This window comes from Notamacropus eugenii, chromosome 3 (genome assembly GCF_028372415.1).
Source record: "Notamacropus eugenii isolate mMacEug1 chromosome 3, mMacEug1.pri_v2, whole genome shotgun sequence".
NCBI classification, from domain to species: domain Eukaryota; kingdom Metazoa; phylum Chordata; class Mammalia; order Diprotodontia; family Macropodidae; genus Notamacropus; species Notamacropus eugenii.
The window spans coordinates 352,969,565-352,986,135 of NC_092874.1; the positions used below are offsets into that span (position 1 = coordinate 352,969,565).

At 35.8% G+C, this 16,571-nt stretch overlaps 1 protein-coding gene across 2 annotated transcripts in view; it reads left to right on the forward strand.

The window, feature by feature from the left end:
* The window catches only part of FBXL17 (F-box and leucine rich repeat protein 17), a 493,494-nt gene that overhangs the window by 101,577 nt on the left and 375,346 nt on the right, over positions 1 to 16,571 (forward strand). For both annotated transcript variants that reach the window (XM_072597278.1, XM_072597277.1), the window contains one exon: positions 14,040 to 14,147. In XM_072597278.1, coding sequence (XP_072453379.1) covers positions 14,040 to 14,147 — 108 coding nt within the window. The remainder of the gene's footprint in view (positions 1 to 14,039; positions 14,148 to 16,571) is intronic.

Genomic DNA, 16,571 nt, shown 5'->3' on the forward strand with positions numbered 1-16,571 from the left:
TTCCTGTACACTCACTTTAAGTAACTTGTGAGTCTTTGCTTTTCAACATGTTTGTGTAGAGTATTCTGTTTCTTCCCATATTATGTGACTTGTTCATTTCCATTTGACAGCTGAACAGAATTTAACACTCGTAAATTAAAGAGCTTTTTTCTTGTGTTTCTCCTTTTTCTTCCAAATGAGCTCTTCAAGTTCTGTTAATTCTGCCTCCTAACCATCTTCTTTTCCATTCTTCTTGTCCTCCTCCCACCCTGGCCAGTGTCTAGGTGTGTGACCAGGGACACGTCATTTTACTCTTGTGAATCTGAGTTTACTGATGTAAAATGAGGGGTTTGGGTCTTCTATTTCCAAAGCTGGTCTGCTGTGATCCTAGTTCAGGATCTCATTACTTCTAGCATAGAGTATTCCAATAATCTCCAGCTGAAGAACTTCAGTTGTAATTGTGAGTTGGTATAAGAATGCAGCATGTAGTACAGTGGCTCTCCTTTCAGGGGATCTTTGAGGCCAAAACAATTTTATAATAATACTAAGACATTTTCATTTCTATATAATAGATATTGATAAAAAGAAAACATATGAACAAAAGCTCTTTCCCGAGTTCTTAATAATTTTTAAGGATGTAAAAGAATCCTAAGGCCAAAATTATAAGAACCACTTGTGTAGCAGATAGAGTCAGGAGGAACAGAGTTTAAAGTTTATCTCACACACTAGCTGTGTGAGCACGGGAAATCATGTAACCCCTCTCAGATTTACTTAATCTGTGAAATAGAAATAATCACACTTACAGGGTTATTGTGAGGCTTAAATAAGGTACAGGCGTACCTTGGAGATACTACAGGTTTGGTTGTAGACCACAGTTCAGCATGAAGTGAATATCAAAATAAAATGTCACACATTTTTTGTTTCCCAGGGCATATAAAAGTTATGTTTATACTATACTGTAGTTTAAGTGTTCAGTAGTATTGTCTAAAAAATGCGCATTCATTAATTGAAAAAACGACTTTCTTGCTAAAGGTGGCTAGCCATCATCTGAGCCTTCAGTGAGCCTAGGGTCTTGGTGGAGGGTCTTGCCTCCATGTTGATGGCTGCTGACGGGTCAGGGTGGTGATTGCTGAAGGTTGGGGTGGCTCTGGCAATTTCTTAAAATAAGTCAAGGAAGTTTGCTGTGCCAGTTGACTCTTCTTTCCACTTGAACACTAAGAGGCCGTTTGGGGGTTAATTGGCCTAATTTCATTACTGTTGTGTCTTGGGAAATAGGGAGGCCCAAGAAGAGGGAGAGACATGGGGAAACAGCTGGTTAGTGGAGCAGTCAGAGCATATACAGCATTTATCAGTTCAGTTTGCCATCTCATATGAGCTCTGGTAAAGATCACTGATATCACATCACCATAACAGATATAATAATAATGAAAAAGTCTGAAATATTGTGAGAATTACCCAAATGTGACAGAGGCATAATGTCAGCAGACTTGTTTGATGCAAGGTCACCACAAACCTTCAATCTGTAAAAAAAAAAAAAAAAAAAAAAAAAACAAACCAAAAAAACCCAAACAAACAGAGTCTGTGAAGTGCATCATGATGTGTGCCTGGAATATGTGTAATGCTGTAGATTGCTTTCCAAACCTAAAAGTCACTAGTGAACTATTATTATTAAAATTTTGAGGTGGGCAGAAGGGAATTTGATCAGATTGATCTTGGGTGGCTTCAGTCCTGTGAGTACCCCATTTGGAGTTTTCTTGACAAAGATACTTGACTCCACCTCATTTTACAGATGAAGAACTGATGCAAACAGGGTCTCACAACTAGTATGTATTGGGGGCAGCTTTGAATTCAAGATCTTCCTGACTGCAGGCCTGGCACTGTCCATTGGGCTGCCCAGGAGTTATTGCTAGACAATTATTTGGAATTATAAAGTGTCATATACTTGCTTTTCATATCATCTTCAAAAAATAAAAACGTTGCAGTTACTTGGTATGGCTATTCTAAAGACTGATCATCTTAATTGGGTCAGGCAGTATTGTTGCCTTTGTTATGTACAATTTTCTTTAATATGTATTCAATTTTAAATATAGTTAAAATGCTTAATATATTGAAAACTAAGCTTTATGTCCTCTTAAAATGGAATATCACCTTAATACCTCAATTTATCTATGTTTGTAAAAAACATAGAAGTGTGCCATTGTTTTAAAATATTTTAAGTAACAAAATATTTTATAAAATAAATATTTTTATAATATAATATACATAATATATAATATATAATACATATTATATATAACATAAATGTATAACATTTTATATATGATATAACACAAAATCAATATTATAAAATAAAATATTTTAAAATAAAAATAAGATCCATAATTCATTCTCTGTGCTTAGTGTTGAGAAGAGAATAAAGATAAAGAAAACATGGTTTCTTTCCTCAAGAAACCTCTAAAATAGATAAATCTGTTAGTCTCCTTGTGATACTTCTCAGATCACTCTATATCTAATTTTAACTTCACTAATGAAGCAGATATCCGTTGCTTTCCTTTTGTGTACAGGGTATTACATATATTAGTTGAATTTTTGCAGTTAGACTTATAAAGCAACAAATCTTGCATATTTTTAAAAAATCTTGGATTTAGGGCTAGAAAGGACCTTAGAGGTCACTTAGTCCACCCCTTCACATATGAAGAAACCGAGACCTATAGAGGTTAAGTGACTTTTCACAAAGGTAGCGCAAGAATTACTTAAACCATTTAAATTCAGCTTTAATAAGAGTACAGCATATTCTAATTGCAGTGGGAACAAGCTATAAAATTCAACAGTTGGTAGGCTAAAAGCATTAAAACTTAAGATTATTTTTCAAAAAATCAACCTTCTAGCCTTTGTGGGAATAAATAGGAAAACATCAATAATTTGTAAAAGTTTCAGTTCCATATAACTCTAGAATGCTTGGGTATAATTGAATTTAGTCTTACAAGGAAAAGTCCATAGAAGTAATTTAAAAATCAAGCCAATCAGAATCCCTTTTACTGCATAGGATATTCTAATTTGCTCTGTGATAACACCTAAGAATCAATTATTTGGGAAATCACAGTGATGGAATGTTCCATCTTCTAGCGTAGAGCAAATTTCAATATGCGTCCTTTTGTCCAAACAAAACTAGACTTGATAGGTTTGCATCCAAGTGCCAGTGTTCCCTATTGTATTGGCAAACAATCCATTACTGTATATATCCACCTGCGTGTATTCGTCCCCATGTTTGACCTTTTTTATCACTAGAGCTTTCATCTTATATGCAGAATTTGCTTATTCATCTGCCTGTAGAGGGGACAAAGAAATCCACAAAAAGCTTAGTAAGATTTATTAAGCGTTATTCTTCCCAGTCATTTTCCCTAGCTGGTTTAGGGATGAAAAGATAACAATGAAATAAGAATAAGAAGCAATTAATACAAGATACTTGCTGGTTGATAAAGGCATGAAACTTCCCAGGGCTTTCTTCCTCTTAAATTTCCTGGACAATGCCAAAAGAAAGGCCTTAGGTTATTCTCCCAGAGTGAGGACCAAGGACCTTAGGAATGTTCTTATGGCTTTTTCCCTTGAGATTCCACATAGAAAGGTTAGGCCAGAGGGAAGAGAGGGAATAAATTGCCAAGATGCAAAAGATCATAGCAAAGGGAGAAAATTCTTAATTTTTAATGTAGCTGTATGTATTAATGTGTGTATGCTTGTATTATTTTATAGCAACCAGTATCCATTCATTTACGTTCCCTGGGGTGATGAAAGATACACACTTGACACTGCAAAATTTGAAGAAGCAGAATTCTTATATCCATTACAACACAGGGTTGCTGAAGTCACAAACTGGGCACCGTGAATTGAATCATGGCGGTAATAGTTCAGCAGGCCCTACGGTAGAGGGCCTGTGTAATTCTGGCAGAGCTCTTGTAGGCAATGATTAAGAATGAAACAATTGTTTTTAAAACATCATCCAAAATTCTTATTTAGCAACTTTTTGATTTTGATGTGTTCATAATATGGAGTGAAGTTTTCTGTTCTATTTGCAGCTTGCATTTATATAGTGGTTTCAGGTTTGTGAGGCACACTGATCTTCATATCAATATTGTGAGATGTAGGTGCTATTATTATCCCTACTTTATAGAAAAGGAAAAAAAATGATTTACATAAGGGCGTATAGCTTATAAATGTCTGAGTTTGGATCTGACTCAGAACTTCCTAATTCCAGTTCTATCACACTACGTATTGAGCCATCTTAACTGCTGTATAAAGTCTGTAGATTAAGACCATGCTTGGCAATCAATAACAGTTGTGTTATTATCTTAACGTTCTTGTCAATATGTAGGGCAGAATGGTGACAAGATGATTCTTACCAAGGTGTTCTAACATTAACATAGAAGAAGCCATTGTGGAAGACCCTCCAGCATGAATTAAAGAGGAAAAAGAGTGTTAAAGGATTTTTGCAACAGATAAGAGAGCTATCTGGAACAGGGCTTCTTAAACTTTTTCCACTCAAGACTCCTTCAACACATCTTAAACTGTGGGTTGTGATCCCATAGTTTAAAAAGCTCTGATAGACTGTCAGGTAGACAGTTAATGTTTAGTACTAGAAGACAGGTGGAATGTGTAGCATCATGGTAACCTTTTGAACGCTAGTATTCAGAAATTCAAGTAGGCATCCAGAAGGGTATGGAAACATGTACAGTTAAATGGTATTTAGAGTAGGTACTTAGTCACTGGAGATAAAGCATGAATCCAATTAGAATAGGAGTTCAGGGTACAAGAGAATCCAAAGTAAAGATAACTTGATGTTAAAAATCACTAGATTCTTGTATTTCTCTTGCTTAGGGGTCAAATTCATCCTGTATTACAAAATTGATATGTAAGTAATTCAACAGTAAGGGTAAGGGAGCCAGGTTGGTTATTAATATCTCCTCATAGTCATATAAATATGTGTGTGTGTGTGTGTATACACACATATATATACACACACAAACATATATATATCATCAGTTTTCTGTCCCTGCAGGGTAATAGCTTAGACAAGGAATAAACCAAAAATTTAAATGACATCCATATGAAAGAATGCCTATTGTTTAGACTGTGATTTGCATCTGGATAACACTTTGGGCTGGTCCATTAAAACATATATCTTGAACAGGCCCTGGAGATGGGCAGTGAACTTGTCCTCGAACTGATTTGACAGGTAGAATTGCAACTAGAATTTGGGTTATATTTAAAAAATTCTGCAGCACTTTAGATGATCCCAAACTTTTTGAAATAAACAAACAAAAATTTTAACATGACATTAGGAGTAGGCTTCATACCAGCACCCTCTTACTTGAGGTTCTGTGTGGGGATGAAATGAGACACTGATAGGCACAATTAATAAACAAGGTCTTTTTGAAAATATCAGTAAAAGTAAAATAGCTGTTAACTTCAGCTTTGGTAAACATTGTCTCTCAGGTAGCTCCATAGGATATTGTGACTTACGTGGTCTAGTGCACCCACCAAATCTGAGAAGACTAAGCTTCACGTGGGTGGGAATTTTTATGGCCTTGGATGAAAAGGAAGCTACATCAATGAAGGCAGCCAGTCAGGTCCCAAGAACAGGTTTTCATCCTCTTAGGGAAAACCAGTTCTTGTTGGGGGCAAGGAGAGAAGGAAAGATAGAAGACACATGGGTCTAACAAATTAGGGAATGGCTGGTAGACAACAATCCTATCACATACCATCCTGTGGTAGCAGGGTCCTGAGGAATTCTAGAGCAGTGGTGTCAAACTCAAATAGAAATAGGGCCACTAAAAAATATATAAAGATCCTTGTGGGCCTCATATTGACTTAGAAAGTTCCAGGTTAAGATATTTGTTTTGCTGTATTTTTATTTTGTTGACTCCTCAGTTATATTTTAAGCTGGTCCAGGTGGCACTTGGGAGCGTTGTGGGCCACATGTGGCCTCTGGGCGGTGTATTTGACACCTTTTTTACAGAAGATCCTCCACCATTTAATTACTTTTAGGACTGTTACTGGACAGGCCTCCAGGCATGGGCAGTACGAAGGGAGGAAAGGGAAAAGGACAAAAAAATGATTACCCCTCCTCCCCAATTACTCTAGTGATAGCGTATCTACCACTGTTTCTCCACATTGTGGACTAGTTCCATGCCTTCCTCTTACAACAGGGGTTAGTTTTCCCTAAAAGGAAACCAAGCTACTTGAGATCTGATTGGTCCTTGCCTCCATCGATGCAGTTTATTGGTCACCTAAGGGCACAAATAGTCTGAGCCCAAAAGATTGACCTTCACTCTACCCTAATGCTCAGATGCATTTCCGTAAGGAGGTGAGGAAGGTTGCGTCTACTAAAGCTAAGGGTAAGTGCTACTATACCCTTGTTGTGTTAGGGCAAAGTAACCTTTTCTTAATGGCTTATTACCTTATCGGTGCCTCATTTTCTCCTAATCAGACATGAACTAAGAGGTTACTTGCATTAGGCATGTCACTGACTCTGAATATAACTTTTAACAAATGCAACTTTATTTTATCCATGTAATTTAAACAGTGTCATTTCTAGTCTTTTCTTCACCATTCCGTTCAGGAATAAAGCACTAAGAGTTTACTCTTCTTGATGTACATTTCTTAGGACATCACTTCACAATCTATTGATAAAGGATAATGTCCTTTGCCTGCTTGCTGAAGGATTTGGCAAGAATGAGCACGTGGGCAACGATTTATCATTGTCATCTTAGAAGATTCCCTTGACGTAGGCATTCCTTATTCCGCATGCTTCCATATTCTTCAGAGGCTTACCTCAAGAAAGGTCCTACTGATAGCAGCCTTTGTGGGTGTGAGGAAGAATGGAGAAGCAATGACCCTCTTCCCCCAGACATCTTTCATCTCCTTCAAATTCTGGTTCCCTCATCAGGATATTGCTGCTAAGGCTGTTGTCCAAACATGGTTATTTAATGCTACACTTCTTTCTTGCTGTCCTGCTTCCACGTAATTAAAATTCAATTGCATTAATGCCCTTGAATAATCTTCTCATTCTGATTTTGTGTATACAACTGAGACTTGTAGTGGTTATAATGTGTGTTCTTCCTTCGTTGCTGAAGAGGACCATGCCATCAGAGAAATGGTGACATGACTTGTGCTTGACTTTGTTTTGAGTGAGGGAGGGCTGTGCAGGTCACCAGCCTCACTTCTCCTCCAGAGCCATCTGAATCCAGTGACCAGATATTCATCAGGATGACTGGAGATGACCCAGGATGAGGCAATTGGGGTTAAGTGACTTGCCCAAGGTCACACAGCTAGTGAGTGTCAAGTGTCTGAGGTGAGATTTGAACTCAGGTCCTCCTGACTCCTACACTGGTGCTGTATCCACTGCACCATCTAGCTGCCCCACTGGTTGTAATAGAGCCTGGCCAGAGCATACCATATATGTACCTGTTTTCTTCTAACAGAGTTCAAACTCTTTGTGGACAGAGGCCATTTATTTGTCTGTCTGTCTACGTATCTATCTGTTTTGTAGTTGCAGAGCCTAGCACGTAGTAGGCACTTAAATGCTTGTTGCATGAATGAGACCACTGTATGATAGAACATCTAAGGTTGACAAAATCACAGCTTGCATTTCTATTTCCTAAACATCATGACACTCTCCCAACATTTAAGAGTTTCTTTCTAAAATGGAATCCTAAGTGTGTTTAGTAGTGTGATTATCATCAGGTTTCTACTTTTAAATCATATATTCTGAGTCTTGTTATGTAAATTGATGAAAAATTTTATCTTTTAATTTGTTTTCTTCTGTAATACAAGATGATATCTGTTTAGATTCTCAGAAAAGTAGATTTAATTAGAATTGTTTGGAAAGAAATGTTTGAAAAAATATTCCTTAGAGGTAGTAACATTTTTGTCATGTTTTATTTATGGTTTAAAAAAATTACTATCACATTGCCTGGTACGTAGTAGACAAGAAAAGTACGTTGTTTGGTTAATTTGAAATACCCATTATCCACAACCCTTCCTTATACCAAAGAGCAGTTAAGTAAAACACACTGACACCTTGGCTTTGTCTGACTGCTTCTTTAGATGGTTCACAGTGTTTCCTTGTGTACCTAGTTCACATCCCATCCTTGCAGCTTCCTACACCTGGCCCATGGGCAGGCATTTTCCTCATATGCCAAAGTGACAGGCTCTGAGGTCTTGTCTGGCTCTACATCCATTATCCTGTGACTCAAGGTTGGTCGTTGTGTTGGTCTGAGTTCCAGTGCCTTTTAGTGTTGTTTTCTTTTACATTATGGGGGCCATTCTGCCTATTGTGCTCATATATATTTATTCTGCATCAGTTTATAGAATGACTCAACATTCTCACAGTTCCTATTTGCCATTTTAATGGTTCAATAATATTCATTCTGTTAATATGCTACAGTTTATTGATCTGTTCCCCAACTCATGAATATCCACTTTGATTCGTTTTTTATTACCCCAAAAGTGTCCTATTAAATATTTTGATATATATTCGTTTTCTCAGAGAACTTTTTTTTGTAGTTCATCTACACATCATATTCAGCTAGTTTTTTGAACTGATTTTCCAGGATTCTATGTAAAATCATAATATCTGCAGAGTGATAGTTTTGTTTCCTCATTGCCTATTCTGATTCCTTCAGTTTCTCTTGTTGCTGTAGCTAACATTGCTAGTACAATATTGAGTAACAGCGATAATAATGGGCATTCTTATTTCATTTCTGATGTTAGTGGGAGGATGTCTGGTTTATCCTTGTTACAGATGACACTTGCAAATGGTTTAAGGAAAGCTTCATTTATTCTAGTGTTTTTAATATGAATGAGTGCTGAGATAATGATATGATTTTGTTGGTTTCATTATTAATATGGTCAGCTGTTCGGATAGTTTTCCCTAACCCTGCATTCCTGGTCTCAGTCCCATCTGGTCATAATATGTGATCCTTGTGACATATTGCTATCGTTGCCTTGCTAGTATTTTATTTACATTTTTTGCATCAGTTAGAGAAATTGGACTACACTTTTCTTTTTCTGATTTGGTTCTTCCTGGTTTAGGTATCAGCACCGTATTTGTTTTATAAAAGAAATTTGGTAGGATTCCTTCTTTGCCTGTTTTCCCAAGTAGTTTGCATAGTATTGTAACTAATTGTTCTTTAAATGTTTGGTAGAATTCACTTGTGAATACTACTGGCCTTGGGGATTTTTTCTTAGGAAATTCACTGATGTCTTGTTCAATTTCTTTATCTAAGATTGGATTATTTAAGTATTCTATTTCCTCTTCTGTTAATCTGGGCAAATATTTATCCATTTTATTTAGACTGTCAGATTTATTGGCAAAGAAATTGGGCGAAATAACTCAAATAATTGTTTTAGTTTCGTCTTCATTAGCAGTAAATTTACTCCATTCAGTTTTGATACTGGTAATTTAGTTTTCTTCTTTTCTTTTAAAAAATTGAATTAACCAGTGGTTTATCTATTCTATTTTTTTTTCACAAAACTACTTTCTAATTTTATTTATTAGTTCAATGGTTTTCTTACTTTCAATATTACTAATCCCTCCTTTGATTTTTTTAGAATTTCCATCTTGGCGTTTAATCAGGGATTTTTAATTTGTAGTTTTTCTAGTTTTTTTTTTAGTTACATGCCCATTCATTGATTTACTCCTCTATTTTATTGATGTAAGCATGTAAAGATATAAATTTTCCCTTAAGTACTGTTTTGGCTCTATCCCATTTTGGTATGTTGCCGTTCTCTTTAATAAAATTATTGATTGTTTCTGTGATTTTTTTCTTTTACCCACCTATTGTATAATATTGGATTATCTCATTTCCTATTAATTTTAAATCTGTCTTTCTACTTCCCCTTATTGAATGTAATTTTTCTTGCATTATGATGTGAAAAGGATGCATTTTAGTATTTTTGGCTTTGTACAGTTGATTGTGAAGTTTATGTGCCTTAGTGCATGTAGTCAGTTTTTGTGTAGGGGCCTTATACCACTGAGAAAAATGTCATACTCTTTTCAGCTCTATTGAGTTTCCTCCAGAGGGCTGTCATATCCAACTTTTCTAAAATCCTTTTCCTTTCTTTAACTTCTTTATGATTTATTTTTGTGGTTAGATTTATTTAGTTCTGAAAGGGTAAAACAGAAGTCCTGTACTAGTATAGTTTTACTGTCTATTTGCTTCTGTTTCTCATTGATCTTCTTTAGGAATTTCAGTGCTATACCATGTATTGCTTATATGTTTAGTATTGATATAGCTTCTTTGTCAGTGGCAATTGTCTATTTTTATGTTTGCTTTGTCTCAAAGTGACTGCTACCCCTGCTGTTTTTTCTTCTTTAGCTGAACCATAATAGATTCTGCTCCAGCCCCTTCTCTTTACTCTGTCTGTGTTTCTTGTAAACAGCTCATTATAGGATTCAGATTTTTAATCCATTTTTCTATCCACTTCTGTTTTATGGGTAAGTCCATTAGGTCTTCCAGGTGATTGACAAAAGTCATGGAGAAAAAGGTACTCTCCCCAACAATATAGAATAGGGCTTTTCTCTTTTTATGAATTAAACATCAAATGACCACTTCGAAAAAACACCTGTTTTAATTAATAAAATATATATTCTTATCACTGGGTTGAGTCCTTTCTGTCGTACAGCATATATGTACCCGAGTCTTATGCAAAAATGTTCTACTGTGATTCAAAGAAACAGAAATATTGTTTCCCAAAAATGAATTAGCATATTTCTTTGCACCATACCATTTGATTTTTACTCGTCTTTCTCGTTGTAATTGTATCATACCTGGGACACTAATAGACTGTTGTTGGAACTGTGAACTGATCCAACCATTTTGTAGAGCAATCTGGAATTATGCCCTCAAAGTTACAAGACTGTGTTTACCCTTGACCCAGAAATGCAACTGTTAGAACGACTGTGATGAAATACTATTGGGTTGTAAGAAAAAAATGAGCACGTTGATTTTAGAAAAACTTGCATGAAATAATGGAGTGAAATGAGCAGAGCCAAGAGAATATTGTATCCAGTAAGAGCAGTCTTGTTTGAAGAGTGACTACAAACAGCTGAACTGTTCTGTGCAGCATCAATATTCAGATCAGCTCCGGAGAAGCTATGAAGGAGGATGCTCTCCATCTCCAGAGAACACAGCGTGGCTTTCCATAGATTCCTATCTGGGTCAGAGGGTGACCTTCTCTGGTGTGGGGTGGGGAGGGAAGGAGAGAAACAGTTTGGAACTTCAACTGTTGTAAATAAATAAAATTTAGTTATATATGTTCACCCTAAAGTGCTCTTCCATGCTGTATACCTTTTTTATGCCTTCTTAATGTTTAAGAGTGACCCAGGATTTTAAGGTAGACATGATAGTTATTACTAAACAAACTTTAACTTGTTTTCTTTTAGATGGAGTCTTGAGAAAGATAAATGAATGCTCTTCTTGGCACAGTATAGTCAAGTATACATGGGTGTTACTTTTTTAGAAAAGGGCAGAAAATAACTGTCCATCACAGACACCAAGGAATGAGTTAAAGTGCTTACGTGGTGTTGAAGTGCTTACGTGGTATATGGATATAACTGTAAAAGGTTTCTCTGGGAGGATAGAAAATAAGAAATCTTCCTTCCCTTAACTTGGGGAGATTTTTATTTTTGCATAAGATTTTTCATAAACTATGAAGGGTTTGATGCTTGGTAAGCTATAGGGACACTTTGACATGCTGAAAAACATAAAACAACTTTAATTTTGTTCTGAGTTTTGTTTAAAGAGTACTAAAATATTCTGTTTTCATATAGTGTGTTTGTTTACTTTTACAACTGATTATATTATTTCCTTTATGGTTAAAGCTCAAATTTGGAAAAATATTCACCTGCCTTTGTGGAATTTCATATATTCAGCCCAGAAAACATTCATTACTATTAAAATATTAAAAACTTGTGCTCAAAACATTTTCATAAACAGAAGACCCTATTGCAGGTTATTTTTGCCCTTATTTCTGTGCATGCCCCAGTGGTAGACTCTCATTTGTATTATTTCTGTATAGAATTATTCATATTCTCAGTGCTCCTGAAACATTATAGATGTGAATCAAGCTCTTCCATATGCATATGTGTTGCATAGATTAAAAGGACTATGCCTAGTTTTTCAGCCAAAGGCACGGTTCTTGTAAAACTTTATGGTCCTTTGGAACAGTGTAAAGAACACTGGTTCTTTATTTAGAAGACTATATCAAATTCCTCCTCAGAACTTATTGCTAGTAAGTGATACGTCACTTGGTCATGTCATTTAATTTCCTTGAGCCTCAGTTTCCTCATATGTAAAATGGGCAGTTGGACTGGATTGCCTCAGAGGTCCTTTCTAGTGCTAGATCTATGATCTTGTGATCAGTAATATTACAAAGTATAATTTTGTGTTCATGTATTGTAGAGGGGGAAGCAAAGCCCTCCGTTTATTACATATTAGCTTGACCCTATAACTGGATCTCAGTTTCTTAATCTAAAAAATAAAGAGTTGGACTAGGTGATGATCTCTTAAGGTCTCTAACAGTTCTTAAGCTCTATGTTTTTATTATTTAAAATTTCCAAAAATTATAGTGCAGTACTACTGTTGGATACTTTATATGACTATTTAATCCGTGTATTTTTGTGAGAGGTAACGTGACAAGGTGAATAGAAAGAAAGACAGGAATACCTGGGGTCACATTCTGTCCTCAGTATGGCAAGTGACTTAATTTTTCTAGTTTTCAGAAAGCTCTTTAGACTTATTTATTAAGTTAACGGTGGATTGTGTTCCTCTTTGATGAAGTGAAATCATTCATCTTTGTTGTACTGCTGTATTATGATAAAATATTTAATTGGTAGAATTTAAAACTTCTAAATAACCAAATTAGTTTATTTCAATGAAATGTGTACTATTATTGGAATTCCTGATTTTTCCTGAGTGGTCACTTAAATAACATTTCAAGCTTTAATAAAATTGTGTTATATAACAATGATCAGTGACTATTCCAGAGGACTGCCAATGAAACATGCTAGCCACCTCCTGACAGAGAGGTGATGGACTGAAGATTCAGAACGGGACTTGCATTTTCAGATATGCCCAATGTGGGAAGTTGTTTTGCTTTACTATGTTACAAGACAGGATGGTGGGGTTGATGCTAGAGATCTGAGTTTAGGGGTAGAATGGCTAAGAAAATAAAGAAAAAAGTGACATTGAAGCATTTTCAAGCATCCAAAATAGTCTGAATCTCTGGTGTTGTTAAAAGCTGATCTTTTTTTGAACATGTGTAAAAAGCACATTTGCACACAAGATGCCTGCCTATAAGCCAATAATTATTTATGACGTAGGATTTGCAGACATCTTGAAATACGTCTTCAAAATAAAACCTCAGACTTATGACTGTAAGTATTTATAGTCAGAGTATTTTTATAGTTTTATATATATATATAGTTTTATAGTTTTAATTTTTTTTCAATTTTTTTCCCCGCCCACTGGTGGTTGGTGAGGGATAATTAAAACTCCTGTAAAAATGTTCATTGTTAACCAAAACTAATTCTTTCCTCGGCCATGTCCAAAAAAATAAATAAACTAAGTTTGTCCCTTGAGACTGTTACCTGTCAGGAGGTGGGAAGCATGTTTCACCGTGAATCCTCTGGAATTGTTGTTGGTTATTGCATCATGCAGAACTCTTAAGCTTTTCAGACTTGTATTTGTATAGTGTTGTTGTTGCTATGTAAATTGTTCTGCTGTTCTGCTTGCTTTACTCTGTATAAGTTTATACATGTCTTCCAATATTTCTCTGAAAACATTCCCGTCATAATGTCTTACAGCTCCAAAGTATTTTATATTCATGTGCCATAGCCATTTCCCAAATGATAGGCACCCTTCTCCCTTCCCATCTTGGTTTTTTAGTTCTTTGCATTGAATCCAAACATCGCCAATGATGATCAGTCGTTGTTACAGTTTATGAGTCCTGAGTCCTTCAGAATGTCATCTTTGATAACTTTTTCTGTGTTTTCCACACAGGTGACAGATCAGTCAGTAAAAGCGTTTGCTGAACACTGTCCTGAACTACAGTATGTTGGTTTTATGGGTTGTTCTGTTACCTCAAAAGGAGTCATTCACCTAACAAAGGTAGGTACAATAGCTGTGTCTTTGCCATCAGTGATTATCACTCAACGTTCTTGATCTCAGTAGCATTAAATTAATTAGAACACATGGGAATCATTTTTTTCATTTTAAAATTTATTCATTTTTAGTTTTCAACATTCACTTTTATAAGATTTTGAGTTCTAAAATTTTTCCTCTTCTCTAACTTTAATAGATAGTCTTTGAGAGCTGTTGTGGCTAAAAACACCCTATTATCCTCGACCAGACGAGTAATAAATCTCTTTGAACTTAGTTAGTTGGTTGTCAGACAACTGGCACACAGTGCATCAGCAGGGCCTTGTGTGAAATCTTTTCAGCTTGGTAGAACCTGCCAAACCTTGTACTGCAGTGTTCTAGGTTTTGAGGACACTGTCACTTCCTGACTTGATCTGTCATCAAAACAGGATATTAGTAAAGATGTAAATATGACTGTATGACATGTATACTTTGTAAAATAAAGATAAACAAATGGTTATCAGGAAGACTTAAGTTTGAATCACCATTTGATTGTCATTTAGATGAGCTATCTATCCGGAAATGAAGTGGAGATTGGTTACTTAACCATTTTCCATGATCAGGGTAGACATATAAACTATATATACCTCAAACCCTCAAATTGACCAATGTACTTAGGGAAAGAATTAGTCCCAGGTACCAAATCTATGAAGTCAGAACAGGTTCAGCAAGTACATGCACATGCACTCTAAATACAGATGTTGTGCCTCAGCAAGCTCAGAAAAATGTAGCCCATGCTTTTGGGGTCATCTTTCCAGTTTTATGGAATAATGACACAGGGCTCAATTTAATGTGCACATTAAAATAGTTAAAAAATATTTCTCACCTTTTGTAATGGAAAAATTTTCTCTTGAAGAATGTAACTTCAGTTCATAGGAATTCTAAAGTTAAAGTTTAGGTTTTCTTCAATGTAACCATAGTTGCTAATATACAGTCTAGAGTCTAACAGGAAGTACAACATAACACAATGAAGCATATTACCCTAAGAGCTAAGAATCAAATTTCACTTGATAATCACTGTTCTGCTCTATCTGAAAGATTCTGTAGTGGACATAGGAGCCATGTTATCCTGTCCTAGAGAACCAGTCCTTTGGACAGCTGTTGTATGTTTGTCCTTCGTTCTTGAAGAGGACTGTGACATTAAGATGATGACATGACTGGCAGCTGACTTGGATTTGAGTGAGGGAGGGCTGTGCAAGGTCACCAGCCTCACTTTCTCCTCCTGAGCCATCTGGGTCCAGTGGCCAGATATTCATCAGGATGACTGGAGATGGCCCAGGATGCGCTGGGAGACCCTGGCCCTTTCAGGGTAAGGTTTTATCACATTCTCACTTGTAGTGAGATACACCCATTCATTGAACAGGCTTTTTTAAGTTACTCAAGGGATGACCCCTTTATTAAAAAAAAAATCAGACTGGGAGGGGGAGACCCTCAAGGACTCCTCAGTGAAAGAGAAACAATTACTAAAAATATGTTCATATTCAAAGTGAAATAGAGTGAAACTAGAAGAAAATTCTAAAAATCAGAACAATTTGTACAGCAGTTACCTTTTGGAGGAGGAGAATATTCTTAGAGCAGTAGCAGAAAATACTGAGTAGTACAGATTTTTTTATTCCTCTTGGTTTTTGTAACAAAGCATTTTATTCTTATTGTGATGTATTTGACCTTTCATGGAACAGTTGCCTAGTTATTTCTTACGGAGCATTTTTGCTTTTAATTTGTTGGCAGATGGATTTTTTTTGTCTGTTTGTAGCTAAAGATGTTTATAGAATGTGATATGTATGACTTCAGAATTGTGAACAGTATTATAATGCCTGTATGTGGCCTTATGATCACTTGAATTTAGTTGTTAAACACAAAAATAACATACTGATATGAGCATCCAGCTTCTTTCTCTGACAGAGAAGTAGCTATGGTAGCAGATATCTTCACTGGCCATTAACTTTGTTGAGAAAATTCACCTGAAATTATAAATCGTGTTTTTTGGATTCTTCCATTTGGGAAAGGAGCGTGTTGGGATTCCTATTAAAGGAAATCCTTTAATAGGATTTTTTAAAAAAAAATTTTAAAAATCACTTTCTTTCCTGCATCTTGATCCCAGCTTTGCCACTAACTAGTTATGAGACTTTAGAAAATTAATCTCTTTGGGCCTGTTTCTTGATATGTAAAGGTTTTTTTTTTTTTTTTTTTTTGGTGGGAGGAGGTAACGGTTCAGCTGTACCATCTTTTATTTCCCCCGTGATTCTAACATTTTATGAATCTATAAGTAAAACAGACCTTGAGCAGTCATCTGGTGCATCCCCTTGATAAATATTAGGAAAACCTATGCCTGGTAAAAGTTTCTCTGTAGATTTTCCTCATCATCAACTATTATCTATTCAATCAATCAACAAG